This window comes from Lepisma saccharinum, chromosome 6 (assembly GCF_977018435.1).
Source record: "Lepisma saccharinum chromosome 6, izLepSacc3.1, whole genome shotgun sequence".
Lineage (NCBI taxonomy): Eukaryota > Metazoa > Arthropoda > Insecta > Zygentoma > Lepismatidae > Lepisma > Lepisma saccharinum.
In genome coordinates, this window is record NC_139234.1 from 36,316,191 (window position 1) to 36,330,553 (window position 14,363).

The 14,363-nt window shown below is 36.9% G+C and overlaps 1 protein-coding gene across 1 annotated transcript in view; it reads left to right on the top strand.

Moving 5' to 3' along the window:
* The window catches only part of KaiR1D (Kainate-type ionotropic glutamate receptor subunit 1D), a 363,464-nt gene that overhangs the window by 312,237 nt on the left and 36,864 nt on the right, over nt 1-14,363 (top strand). The window contains exons 10-11 of the mRNA XM_083123772.1: nt 824-1,042; nt 2,989-3,195. Of these exons, the coding sequence (XP_082979898.1) occupies nt 824-1,042; nt 2,989-3,195 (426 nt within the window). The remainder of the gene's footprint in view (nt 1-823; nt 1,043-2,988; nt 3,196-14,363) is intronic.

A 14,363-nucleotide genomic window follows, 5' to 3' on the forward strand; every position in this document is an offset into this window, starting at 1 on the left:
TGTTTCTGCATAAGGACGAGCTATTTTCGTCCTTTATTTCCCCAAAGGCAGAGCTGCAAAGGAAAGTCAGCGACGAAGGGCTAATTTCTCATTCCAGAAGCAGCTCATTTCGCCGTGTGAGGCACTTGGGGGAGATTGCCTGGGCGCGGTTCCGTGGAAAATCAAACAAGGTGACTGCACGGATGAAACGTTCAATTTTCTCCCCTTCCGATTCGTTGAACAGCGTTCCACTCTCTAAGATGGCGAAACGGCTCCACTTATTGTGAATATTTATGAGAAAATGTTAAAGGTAATTGCATTTTGTGGACAATTATGCAAAATGTTTCCAAATTCTGATTCTCGCCAACTAACGCAGGTGTATTGTGTTCCATTCCCAAACAGAGACTATTTCAGTGCATATATAGTTCTGATTATTTATCCTTTCAGCACGTAAAGTGGATTTACAATTTTTCTCCTATCTGCGTTTGTGACCGGTCTGGTGCGGCATATTTCGTTCTATTTAATTTATTTTGCGTCGCTTTTCAATCTCTTGAGTTAATCGCGACAATGAGGAGTAAATATGAACTGATGACATCGATAACTGAACAGACAATAATGATGCATCCAACGCTTGCCGTGGAACTTTTAGCCTCCTAGTGTGTTATGGTGATCATTCCGCCGCAAGGACATCTCAATCAATCAAAACTTAAACTTTTCTAGGAAACAAAACACATCAAATGGTTTTTTTTAGCATTGAGGTGGATTAGAAGTAGGAAACTAATCTTAAATATTTGTTAACAAAGAAAAAACTTACATTCAAATGAACATTTGATCTTTTTTCCAGGTTGAAATAAAAGGGCTGACAGGTGTAATTAAATTTGACAACCAAGGCTTCAGAACGAATTTCGTCCTTGACATAGTGGAGTTATCTAAAGATGGGCTCCAGAAAATTGGCACCTGGAATTCCACGGAAGGGGTGAACTTCACCAGGACCTACAACGAGACCCTCACGCAGATCAAGGAGAGCCTACAGAACAAGACCTTCATAGTCACTTCCAAAATCGTAAGTGTTCGCTACATTTCACTGCTTTTTCCGTCACAAGTACCCTCGTCTTGATAGTACCTTCGATAACTCCCCCTTCAATTGGGCTGTATGACAGAGCCAGTATTTGGCAGTTCCAAACAAATTACATTTCCAGCTATGGTTTTCTAGAAATTCGTTTTCTAGCCAACCAGTGATCGAATTGGACCGGTATGAGCCGGTAAATTTTCAAAATTGACAATTACTTATCGCAAGTAGAAACGCAATGACAACAATGTACTCGATCTTTTCTCCCTCTCTCTTTCCCTCATTATTTGGTGATAAAAGAGAGAGAATGAGAATCGTTGGATTATTTAAGAAATGACAAAAAAGGAATTGTATCAAGAGACATGTGTGTGCATACGAGCATACCGGTAGTAATGTATTTCCAATTCGGCCACTGTAGCCAACATAATACACGTATACAGAGAAAGGAATTTGGAAATAATGATGATGTAAATAATTGCAAAATATTCTGGAATTTTAACCAAACTTCGTCAAGATTCCTTCTCACTCGTACTAATATGCAAAATAAGAAAATCGGACCATGCTACTACATGCGTAGGTTCAGCACGGATTATTTCTTGCTCTTACTTAAACTTTTTAGAACCTATGGAGAATGCTTGTTCGCAGTTAATTCACTTTTGCTGTACGTCTGTTCCTCATTCTGCAAGCCACATTTGTAATTCTGAATTCCAATTTAAATTAAGTAGAGATATATATATGTGTATGTATTTTGATTAGGTCAAACTAATTCTACGGATAAATTAACAGATACATATTTTATTGCCGATCTTATTGTATCCCGTCATTTGATTATAATTACGAAAATTCCTGCTAAAAATGTGGAGAATTATCTCGCTTTAGCAACAAATGAATGATAATTGCTCGTGGGTCTTCACTGTCGATTTGTAATCCAGTGGTCCGTGGTACGATAGTGGAGGCACATAGTGATTAAGATCCCACTTTAAAATGTACGTCCAGTTCCAATTAGCCTTCTGTGCATAAAGTAGACTTAAGAGAAGAAATCGAACACGCTAGTTTTGACTTTTTTTTAATTGGATCTCATTTGCGACTAAGCAGTTTGTTTAAACAACAAAATGCTTTATTTGTTCGCAACTGGCTCCTGAATATTGAAGTCTAATTTCAAACGCTGTTTTTAAAGCATAGTGAAAGTAAGTCTACTTTCAAGAGTGTTTTTGCATTTCTAACATATACTGTTTCTCCAACATCAACGTGACAATTGAATCGGTTACACGAATAGCGTTGTATTCAACAGAAACCAAATGGCACATAAACAATTAGTCATGTTGCTTTCTGTTATACATTATTCCTCAAACAGGAAGATCCACGGTGCAGAAAACTCTTCCATCTGTTCATAAATGCTGTCACTACCATCTTCTAGAAAAAAAAAAAAAAAAAACATTTTCCTACACTTTAATGTCTCTATCGACAAAACTGGTTGTCACAATAATATTCGTGTAACCGATTTAAATGAGTGGTGCAAATACGTATAAGGTCCTGAGGAAGGAAAAAAACATTTAATTTTATTGATTATTGATCAATTTGGTGTTTTAAGTCCACTTTATGCACTATAAGGCTAATCGGGACTGGACCTACAGTTTAAAGTTGGATCCGAACAACTATGTGCTTCCACCGGGTATCAAACCCGGGACCCCTTGATTACAAGGCGAAGACGGAAAAACAATTTAAATAATATAATCGTAAATTTCTGACAGTAGAAAATTTCCTCTAGAGGTACGAGTACTTACTTCCACATACACACTGAATATGTCCATAAATATGGAAAAAATAATTAGAAATTGTTCTCTGAATGTCTGTAAACTTAAAATCAGATTACGCTCTATTATTATGAGATAACTTTCTTAATTCCTTCGAACAATGAATTTCCATTCTTTCCTTAACAGAGCCCGCCATATTGTATGATCAGGAACTCCTCGGAGAGAATGACTGGCAACGAGCAGTTCGAGGGATTCGCGGTGGACCTCATCCACGAGATCAGCCTGATCCTCCACTTCAACTACAGCTTCAAGCTGGTGGACGACAACAACTACGGGTCGCTGAATAAAAAGACTGGCGATTGGGACGGGATGATTCGAGAGCTTCTGGACCAGGTAGGATAACATTTTTCTTTCCATTCCAACTCTTTCTTCCTGTTCATTAACTTTGAGTATGATTGTGAACGACGATGTAGAATTCATAAATCTGTATTGCACTTTCCGGAACAAAGGACTGACAATCTGAAACATCGCTTATTTTCTGTAATTTGTAGGACACTGCAAGGATATCAACAATAGGTCCACATTAGTGATTTCATTACAATATTATTATATATACAGGGTGGGCACAAAGTGGCTTTCCCCAATAAATGAAGAAATCAAATATTTGGGGAAAGAGACTTTGTGTCCACCCTGTACATGGCTTCCATGTCAAAGTGCCACTGAATCTCAAGTTATGAAGTTATAAATGATATGCTGTAACTATATTCTATCTTGAAGTAAGACTTGGATCTTTTCCACAACTAACCTGGTCGATAGCCCAAGAGAATCTTCTTATATTCTATCTTATGAGTTAAAAATCTAGATTTGTCATTTGGATAAAAATTCAAGTGTTACACATAATTAAGTTAGTAGAAGGTATTTACATATTATTCTTTATTTTAGATTTTTTATTTACTTTCGCTTTGTATTATGTTCCGCCCGTGACACCAAAAAACTCCACTAGAATATTAAAAGGTCAATTACCTTAAAACATTTATTTTTCATCAATTGAAAATTCTCACGAATTAAAATAAATTTCTTATTAAATAAAAAGGTAGTGTTTTAATGTATTCTGGCCATCCCACCCGGAGGTAGGACCCCACAGTTTCACAGTGTCGGCCATTTGTAAAGCTGACGTGATCAGCACCATCCTCCGGGCATCTTCATCTCCGAGAGTAACAAGTGCTTTCCAAGTGATAGTCAAACGTCCTATTGATTATACAACCGCAGCTTCATTTATATATTGTACTGTTTTAAACATATTCAACACTATTTATAGATACTCTGTTTTCAACATATTCCACACGACACCACTATTTATAGACTTCCGCACTTTCGATGTTGCCTTTAGCCACTTATTGTGTGCTCACCGACGTGACCTTCGGCCACGTTTTGGTTACCTCCATGCTCCTAATGACTTTAAAAAATGCCAGCATGTATTATTGAAGGAAGGAAACGAGTGAGCACATTCTCTTATTTGGAAAGTTTAGAACGTAACGTTATGTGTGTACGTGCTCTAATATTGTGTAAATAATCAAAATATTATTGTTTATTTTCTTAATAATAAGTAACATCCGTTTCAAAATAGTTAATTACATGTTTTATATAAACGATTTCAATAGCGACACCAAATTGAAAAAGCAACATTTACTTCTGTCGTAAGTTCTACCGACATAGGACGAAGATGCTGTATAAATCAACGAATTGACATATTTTGTACAGCGAGTGTAAGTTAATCTCAAATGTCATAACCTAAATTACAGAAGAAAAAAATATGTTGTCGGAAGTTCTCGTGCCTTGTTTGAATACCACTACGTCATAAAGCATTATATAAAGAATTGAATATTTATTGAATAATAAAAAAGGATGCTGAAGATCCAGTTGACGAGAATTAAAGTTCCCGATTAATATTTTATGCATAATATTGTAATTAGTAGTGTGCATAAATCGTCTTGGGTGCTGTCCTTCAAAGTCTTATAATCCCAATGTAATTCTTGCTTTTCAATAAGTTTAAAATATTTATTTAGAAATAAATTACCATTGATTATAAAACAAATGTTAATAAGTACATTTTCATTATTTCATTTTAGTTCTTTAGTTCCGGTCACCTGGACGATTTGGTCTGTAATCCCATCTGGTGTGAGGAATTAATATCTTTCTTATTCATATGCCCTAATATACACCTCTAGAAAAATGGGACACTTAGATCCTGAAATACTGGTTTCCCTGCAATGCATTGTGTGTGTTGCCTAACTCTGAGGCGATAGCAGAACTTCTTATTGAAAAGTTAAATTGTATTTCATAATCTAGTGAGTCCGATTTTTTGGGACAATTTCATGGGGGCATTAATCTAGCATTTTTTGCCTCCGGGGCTTCCTTCATGCAGAACATTTATGTTAGTGAGTAGTGGGATTGGGGATATATATATATATACATACACACACATATATACATACATGGACAAACATGGCAAGCTCTAAAGAATTGTTTGTTATACTTCTAAACATTAAGCTAAAACAAGCACGATGTAGATATTTTAGTATTGCGTATACAAATATATAATAGTATCTGGACTGAAACTCCTTATGTAGATGTCAGCCTTGTTTGATGCACCTTCTCAAAATCAGGAGTTGATTCATCTGTCGTTGATCTGTGAGAAATGATGTAGTTAGACAATTAAGAATTGAAGGAAACAATGTGTGCTGAAAAAATGTCCGTGGCAACGGGTTGCTAAGAACATAAAAAAGGTCATTTTCACCCTTAAAAAAGGATCTTTGGGAAAATTCATGGGGGGGGGGTCGTAATCGGGCATTTTTGGCCACCCAGGCTTCCTTCATGGAGAACATTTATGTCAGTGAGTGAGTGAGTGGTGGGATTGGGGCTTTATATATATATATTGGACTCACGTACTTTCGACGTGGCCTTTGCGTGACCTTCAGCCATGTTGTGGGCGTAATCATATTATAGATGGGGTAAATGTCTGCATGTTGTATTGGAAGCAGGGGAATAAGAGTATAAGTTCGCTAATTTTAAAAGTTTAGAAAGTACTTTATGTGTGTATGGGCTCTAATAAAGTACAAATATTCAAAATATTAATGTCTAATTTCTTAATAATAGACTGAGTAAGTAGTAACCGTTTCAAGATAATTAGTTGAATATTTTGCATAAATGAATTCAATAGCCACACTAAATTGGAAATGTAATATTTACGTCTTTTGTAATTTTCAATTTTTTAAACGTAATTGTAAAATAATTGTTTTCCGTCATTTCCCTCAAATTCCTACCTTGCCTCTGTAATAAATTCTGACGCTCGTATTTTAAAATACAAAAAGTCTAGTATAATTCACTTACAGCAGTTTTCAGGGTGAAAATAAACTTTATTGAAGTTCCCTAGCAACGTCGTTTCCATGGTGAACAACAAACCCCGCAAACTCTCTACATAATTGTTTGTTATTATACATCTAAATATTGAATTAAAACAACCACGATGTAAATATTTTCGCATGGAGTTTACCAATATATATACGTAATTGGATCTGAATTGAAAGTCCTTATCTAAATGTCAGTCTTGTTTGAGGCAGCTTTTCTAACCAGGAGTTGATTTATCTGTTGTTGATCTGTGAGAAATGATGTGCTAGATAATTAAGAATTGAAGGAAACAATGTGTGCTGCAATAAATGCCCGTGGCAACGGGTTGCTAAGGACATGAAAAAGGGCATTTTCACCCTTAAAAAAGGGCAAAGTGAGCGATTTTTAATTTTCTGGAAAATTTCATAGGGGTCGTAATTGGGCATTTTTTGGTTCAGGGGCTTCCTTCATGGAGAACATTTATGTCAGTGAGTGAGTAAGTGGTGGGATTGGGGCTTTATAGCTATTGTATTAGTTTTCGGCTCTGCAAATTTTGGCCTCTCAGATTGTATAATGGTAATCCTGTTACTTTGTAATCAACGGATCTTGGCTTTAATTCCCGGCGAAGGCACATTGCTCTGACTTTCGAATTCCATTTTAATCTCTAGGTCCAGTCCCAGCAAACGTATCTGAACAACAAGCTTTGAAGCCGTAAACATGTCTAGTAGATTGATTGATTAATTTAGTTTATTTTACTTCACTTTTCTACCACTTTTGGCTAATTACGAAGGAGGATGAGCGATGATATGATATAATTGGTGAAGGGACACTCAGAAGGAACACCTATGCCCAGACCGGGATTGAAACCCGAGACCCCTGGCGTCGTAGATAGCTGTGATCACCATTCGAAGGTCAACGTTTTCTAATAACAATTTCGTGTATAAATTAAAGTAACTACATTCAGGCAGCCTACACATAAGATATTCATGCAATCACTTCACCACTAAGACTCATACTTTTCCCCTCCCCCCTAATTAGGTTAAACAGTGGAGTTTGGTTACATGAATAATTCTTGTCCGATATCTACAGAGGCAGTTTGTCTTCGGAGGAAGGGAATTAATTCCTATGCACGATACATTGCCCAGAGGATATTGGGGCATTGCGATCAATATTCAAGAGGTTCTGCCGAAAGCTTTCGGTGAATTTGCTTCGCTGGAGCATCCAAAAAATTGCTTGAAGTTCTTGCTCAGGAATGTGAAATCCGATCTCCTCTTGGTGGAGCCTGTATTTTTACTGACCTCTGGATTCCCGGCCTGAACTAATTACGCCGAAAAGAGCCCATTCAACCTAAACTGAGAGGAAACTTCCATGTTCCAGGGCAACTGCTCTCAGAGCTCAAGGGCATTAATCGTTATTCCGTCTGTACCGTGAGATTTTGAAGCGCAAAGAGAAATTCATTCGTATATTTGCCCTGGTGTTCTATTTTCCATTATAACTATTCTCTATGGGTAATGTAAACTCCCTTACCGGCAACATAGAAAATTGAAGCACCAACATACAACAATGGCCTCGTTTAGTTCGCTGTACTTTCTGGCATTAGGTGTCAGGCTGGTGCAAGGAAATTACGTTCAACCAAGTAAATGAATAGCGGTGTTCAAGACTCAATAAGTGCCTGTCTGCTGCTGCTTTAAACGTTCGTTTGATTAGTTAGCACGCATCACGTGACCATACACCACACGCTACACCGATCCAGAACGTAGTGCAAACGCTGCAGGTAGCAAATACACTACTGCGCACCAAATCAAAGAAGTAGACGAGTCGGTGTTGAACCGTGTATTCAACTGGACGCGTGAGTGCAAAGAGTTAAGGCTCGGCTGGACCTTTGGCATGCAAATGGGCGAATGTTTTCAAATTTTCCTCTCCATTCGAAAAACTTCTTGGATATTTCAAAATATGAAACATTACGTCAGCTTAGAATTCCTTTTAGAGCATTGACGTGAATTTGTGTGTAGTTTTCTTTCACTGTTGTCTAGATATTATCAATAATTTTGTGATTACATAAGTCTATTAAACTATTGATAATATCTAGACAACAATGAAAGAAAACTACATGAAAATTCACGTCAATGCTCTAGAAAGAATTCTAAGCTGATGTAATGTTTCATATTTTGAAATATTCAAGAAGTTTTTGGAATGGAGAGGAAAATTTGAAAAAATTCGCCCATTCACATGCCAAAGGTCCAGCCGAGCCTTAAATGTGCAGCGAACTGCATGGGGATATTACATACAGTTGCGACTAAGTTCGAGCATGTTTTCAGTTAAGTTTATGCGGAAATAGGCTAATCGAGACTGAACCTACTGTTGAAAGTGATATCTGAACTACTAAATGTCGCTACAGGGTATCGTACCCGAAACCCTTTGTTTACAAGACGGGCCTCACCGATAACGCAGTAGTAGCGTCGTCGCCTTGTAATCAAGGGGTCCCGGGTCCGATACTCGGTGGAGCCACATAATGGTTCATATCCCTCTTTAAACTGTAGGTCAAGTCCCAATTAGCCTTACTGTTCATAAAGTGGACTTAAAACACAAACTTAATCAATCAATTGATTACAAGGCGACCATGTGACAAACATCCCATCGAGGAGGGAAGTTGCTACTAAGTATTTACAACTTATCAATTTGTACACTTGTGTAAAATATTCATAACTAGCAAAATGTGCTTACGACACACGCAATTTTAATACAGACTTGGGTAACTTGTGAAGGTTGTCGTGATGTGTGGACTCAACCTTCTCACCTACACAATGCGCCTTAAGTTCTCCTCCATTGCTCCCAACCCCTCCTTCCCGCCCCTTGTACAACGCTACCTTTCTCGCTCTGATTACCCTCGTACATACGAGAGCGGTCTTTCAATAATAGGGCGAGTTGCCTAGACTCTATTCTGTAAAATTGACCGACTGCATTCAAATGAAATACGAGATCAGTCATTGGACGTACGTACATAATAGCTGCAAGGATTTGAGCTTGTATTAATGGCATTTTGAATCTTCGTAATCTCTGCTTGGGAGAGGGGGTAATTAAAAAATTCCAAAGGTAAAGCAGATCGAGTAATTACCTTATTAGATGGACATCTTAATTTCGAATATTTTTTTTAGGAAATATTTCTTAGGTTTGGTCAACATCTTACGAATGTGTGTCGAAAAAGTGCTTTACGGTTTCAACGGATCTCCAACACCGTAATAGGCTAATATTTTTAAAAGTAGAAGAAATCGTATAAAAATGAAAATAAAACTTGTCAAATGGAAACCCATTGACGAAACGAACAGTGGGACTTTTCAAATTCCTTCCCTTTCACCATTGTTGTACAGTTATTGCGTGGAGCAACATTTTGTAATAACAATATATTTCGATCTACTTATGCAAGACACTTTGCTGAGTGGAACATTAGGACAACTTGGAACTAGATCCTATAAGAATGAACTTAATATCCTTGTACATACTACAAGTTACTTACTTCTAAACTGACTAACTAACTAACTAACTCCCTAGCCTTCTTAAACCCGAAGGTTCATGGCTGCAGCAACACAGGCCTTCCATCTTTCCCTATCTTGAGCAAGTTCTATATACTCTTTTCCATCCCTACCGATTTCCCTTAGGTCCATCTCAACGTTGTCCCTCCATCTTCGTCTTGGCCTTCCTACAGGTCTCTTACCATCAGGTTTCCCAACAAGAATCCTGTAAACTCTTCTTTCCTCTCCCATTCGTGCCACATGGCCTGCCCACCTAAGTCTTCTTGATTTAATTATTCTGATAATATCTGGACATGAATACAAATTATGTAGTTCTAAATTATGTAACCTTCTCCACTCACCTGCCTCCTCATCCCTTTTAGGTCCAAAGATTTTCCTAAGGGTCTTATTTTCAAATACTCTCAATTTATGTTCCTCTTTCAATGTAAGGGACTAAGTTTCACATCCATATAATACTACAGGTAAAATTACTGTTTTGTATATTTTAACTTTTAGTTTCTTAGATATTAAACGAGAAGACAAAAGTTTATGAAGAGAGAAGTAACATGCATTTCCTGAATTAAGCCTACTTTTTATTTCCTCTTTAATATAATTTTCATTTGTTAATATTACTCCTAAGTATTTGAATTTGGAAACTGGTTCAAACGAGTTGTTATCAATAATTAGATTTTGATTATTACCTAACACTTGGTTTCGGCCTGTAAGCATATATTTAGTTTTCTCTTTGTTAACTTCCAAACCTATCTCTTTAGCAGTTTTGAAAAATATTTTAGCATTATTCTTAATTGTATTCACATCATCCCCCAGTAAGTCTACATCATCTGCATATGCTAACAACTGAGTCACACGATTTAATTTTAGTCCTTCTTTAGTTTCTTTTACCTTCCTAACAGCATATTCTAAGGCAAAATTAAAGAGCAATGGAGATAATGCATCTCCTTGTTTTAACCCATCATTACTTCTAAACTGATCATCAAAAAATATTGGCCGATCTACAACGGTGGTTGGAAGAACTTAGATTGAGTTTATCTCGTCCCTTAGAACAATCCACACTTAGAAAAGCAAATGAACAGCAAATCAATTTACGTTTCCTGTGTCTCGGGTCACGACAGTTTCTGTAGTAACCAGTCTAAATATATCACATTGTCGGTGAAAACTGAAGCGATTTTTTCGGACGGTATTGTTACAATTTTATCAGATTTCTTTGTTGGTGTAATATTTGGACTAAGTTTAAAATTTCCAGGATATCTGAAGGAAACTTTAAGTAGTGTATTCATTGAAAGGCGAATATTTTCTGGTGACTCGTTATGGGCTACTTGCTTCCATCTGACTGTTAACTGAGCACTTTGAACGATCAGTTTCTTGACGATCAGATGACTTTTGAGCGAGCTGATATTTGTTCAAGTATTTGTATCCACAATCAACGTCTTCGTGATATTACTATAAAAAAAACCTGATCGTCTAGGAAACTTGCTGAGTCGTAGTTTCATGACGGCTATTTTATTATTAGTGTAATAAAACAAAACAAATAAAAACCGGAAAGGAATGATCAGAATCTACAAATGCTAAAGTAACTGACTGCGAACTCTGTTGGCAGTATCGCTTAAGAAAAAAGACTCAAAATGTTAAGGCATTCGGACCTGGGAACAGGTAAGGCAAACAGTCCCTGAACAGCTGTAAATTTCAATTAGCTGTTATGATCTTAAATGAACAAGCACTGTGTTCACAGTCATGCTATTTAATGTTATGGGTTTTAACGTGCATGACAATCATGTACTGCATTGCACAGGTGTTTATTTGCATGTGTGTGGCCGTTAACTAAGTTAAATACCGTAAAATTGTTTAATTAGGCAAATATATTTATCATTTTCGTACACGCTAGTTTGCATTGGTTGCAATAAACGGAAACTGTTGTGATTTGCTTGATATTTATTTTATTATGTTACTAGAGCTACAAGGTCTATTTTCAGCACTTATCAATACACAATATTAAGATAGATATTTAGAAATAGGTCATTGTGACCTTGCTGTTTTAAGTAACTATTTCTTGTAACATAGTGACACTTCGTATTCCGAGCTGATCTTAAATATGTACTGCCTATATTGTTACTTAATTTTCAATGTACAAGGTTTGTACTGAAAGTATTATGCAACTGGTTAAATGGATGCAACGATCTCCTTGAAGGAGTGGTTAGCACAGCACGCTACAACGCCTGGTGTCCCGAGTTGGATTCCCTGGCTTGGCATGCGGTTCTTTATCAATTTCACCATATCATCACTCATCCTCATCTTCGCGATTAGCCAAAAGTAGCAGAAAAGCGACGCTAAGTAAGCCAAATCAATCAATTAAATAGAGATGATACTAATAACAATGAATAGTTTAAATTATTTAGAATGAAGTATAGTATTGTAATTCCAGAAAATACAGTAAGTGATTTTTTTTAAAAAAATATATGAATAGTAAACAATTATTGCAACGAAGAATAAAATCGCCCAAAATTAAGAGATGATGAACATCTGAGAGATTTTTTTCCCTTTGAAAGGTTTTTTTCCCCTTGTCAGCTGAACCTTGGGAAGAGTGTTCGTTTCATATCCGCCTCTAGTGAGCCTGAACAGCCATCCATCGGATCCTTTGAAGGCCTCGCATAAAAGGAACGCATGTTATTATCCGCGACTCATTCGTGCCGGTGGGCATATCCCTTACGTCCCGTGACGTCAATAACAATGTTGGATCTTTCACAGTTGGTTCAAGTGAAGAGGCAAGAAGTTCCCGAGTTCACAGGAGACTAGATTGGATGAGATACTTTGAATAACTATCACCTGGTGATATTAAAAGAAGGATCTTACAGAGCTCAGTGACATACATACATACATAGGCGTCGATTTCTTGTGATTTCTGGAAAAACCTGAGACAAGTATGGAGTAAGCAAGATAGAAAGGGTTTCCTTGAGTTAAAGCCTATATTGCCATCACCATCTTTATTGTATTTTTTTTTTTATTTAACGTTGTAAAGAGTGTTTCATAAAGAGCGCAGGTTTTAAATCGCTTGTCATATTTTGTTGTTTGAAGGTTGGCAACACTGTTCTTATCATTTTCGTTATCTCTTATCATTCTGATTATTAATTGAGGATTTTTTCTCTCTCCAGATATTCAGTTGAGTTGCCATGGAAAAATCACGCGTCGTCATTTTGAAAATACATTCCAGAAACGGGGAGTGCTATGCAGAGACTATGCGGTAGCTATGCATTGATTGCTTAATGGATGTTTATTCCTGGCACCCCGACAACAATAGAAAAGTACGGGAAATCACATATTCACGGTATCCAGTTCATCCACAGCAGGCCACTCCCTGTTTCTGTAATGTGTTTTCAAAATAACGACACGTTGCTCGATAGTGGACACCTCCATGGCAACTCAACTGAATATCTGGAGAAAGAAAAAAGTCCTCAATTAATAATCAGAATGATAAGAGATAACGAAAATGATAAGAACAGTGTTTCCAACCTTCAAACAAAAAATGACAAGCTATTTAAAACCTGCTCACTTTATGAAACACCCTTTATTACACATGAGCGTTACAAGAATTTTTTGTTGCGAAGTTCAGACAGTTGATATAATTTTTATTATCTATAATTATTATTAATATAAACTAATAATAAATATAAATAGTTTTGCCAAAATATTATTATGTTATTATTATAACCTTTGGGAGACTATTCTGCTGGATAAACCAGATGGTCCACCGACGTCCTTGGTGAAGTGTTTATCACAACTCGCTCTAATGCCTGGGGTCCAAGGTTCGAATCCCGGCCTTGGCATGTGTCTTCGTATGAGTGTCCCTTCATCAATGTCATCACATCATCACTAACCCTCATTCGTCGCGATTAGCGAAAAATGACAAAAAAGAAACGCTAAGTAACAAAAATCACGAACCATAAAGTTATTCCAAATATACAACTCTTAACTTTTTGATTACGTGTGAACATTTGTCTCTTTATTCCATACCTTAGTCGTTCTAAAGGCTCTGGAAGCAGTCAACTAAACGTTACGAGGGAATAAACATTCCACTCACTCAGTATGAAATCTGTTGAACTGTTTTTGCCTGGGTTGAGAGCTCGTTAACAGGTGATTGTGAATTCGCCATGTAATGGTTTGCATCAACTTGGTGGTAATGCGAACTTAACCTGTTGGAAGACCTGGAGGTGAAAAGAAGCCACAATGATACCTGCTCCACTAGAATTGAAAACAAACAGTTAAACGTTTAACGACCAGACTCCCGAGGGTTACGACCAATAAAATTACAGAAGGATCGCCCACCGATCTCCCTCTCCCACGCTTTGCTTCGGCTTTTGCAATTCAAGATACGTTTCCACGGTAACACGTAAACAGAGGTCCGTTGAGAGCTGGACAGTCGATGTCCATATGCTGGAAATATGTATTTTGTCTTGAATAGGCGTGAATATTGATGTTCAATTCATATTTAAACACCACGCTTATTGAAGCAAAAGGGAAAACTGTGCTAAAAACGTAAATACATATTTAGTTATTTTCACCAAAATATGGACTTAAAATTGTAAAAATTTACCTTTTTAATACTATAAAACCCTGCACGAGCTGCATAAAATACAGTCCTGGCATTTTAAC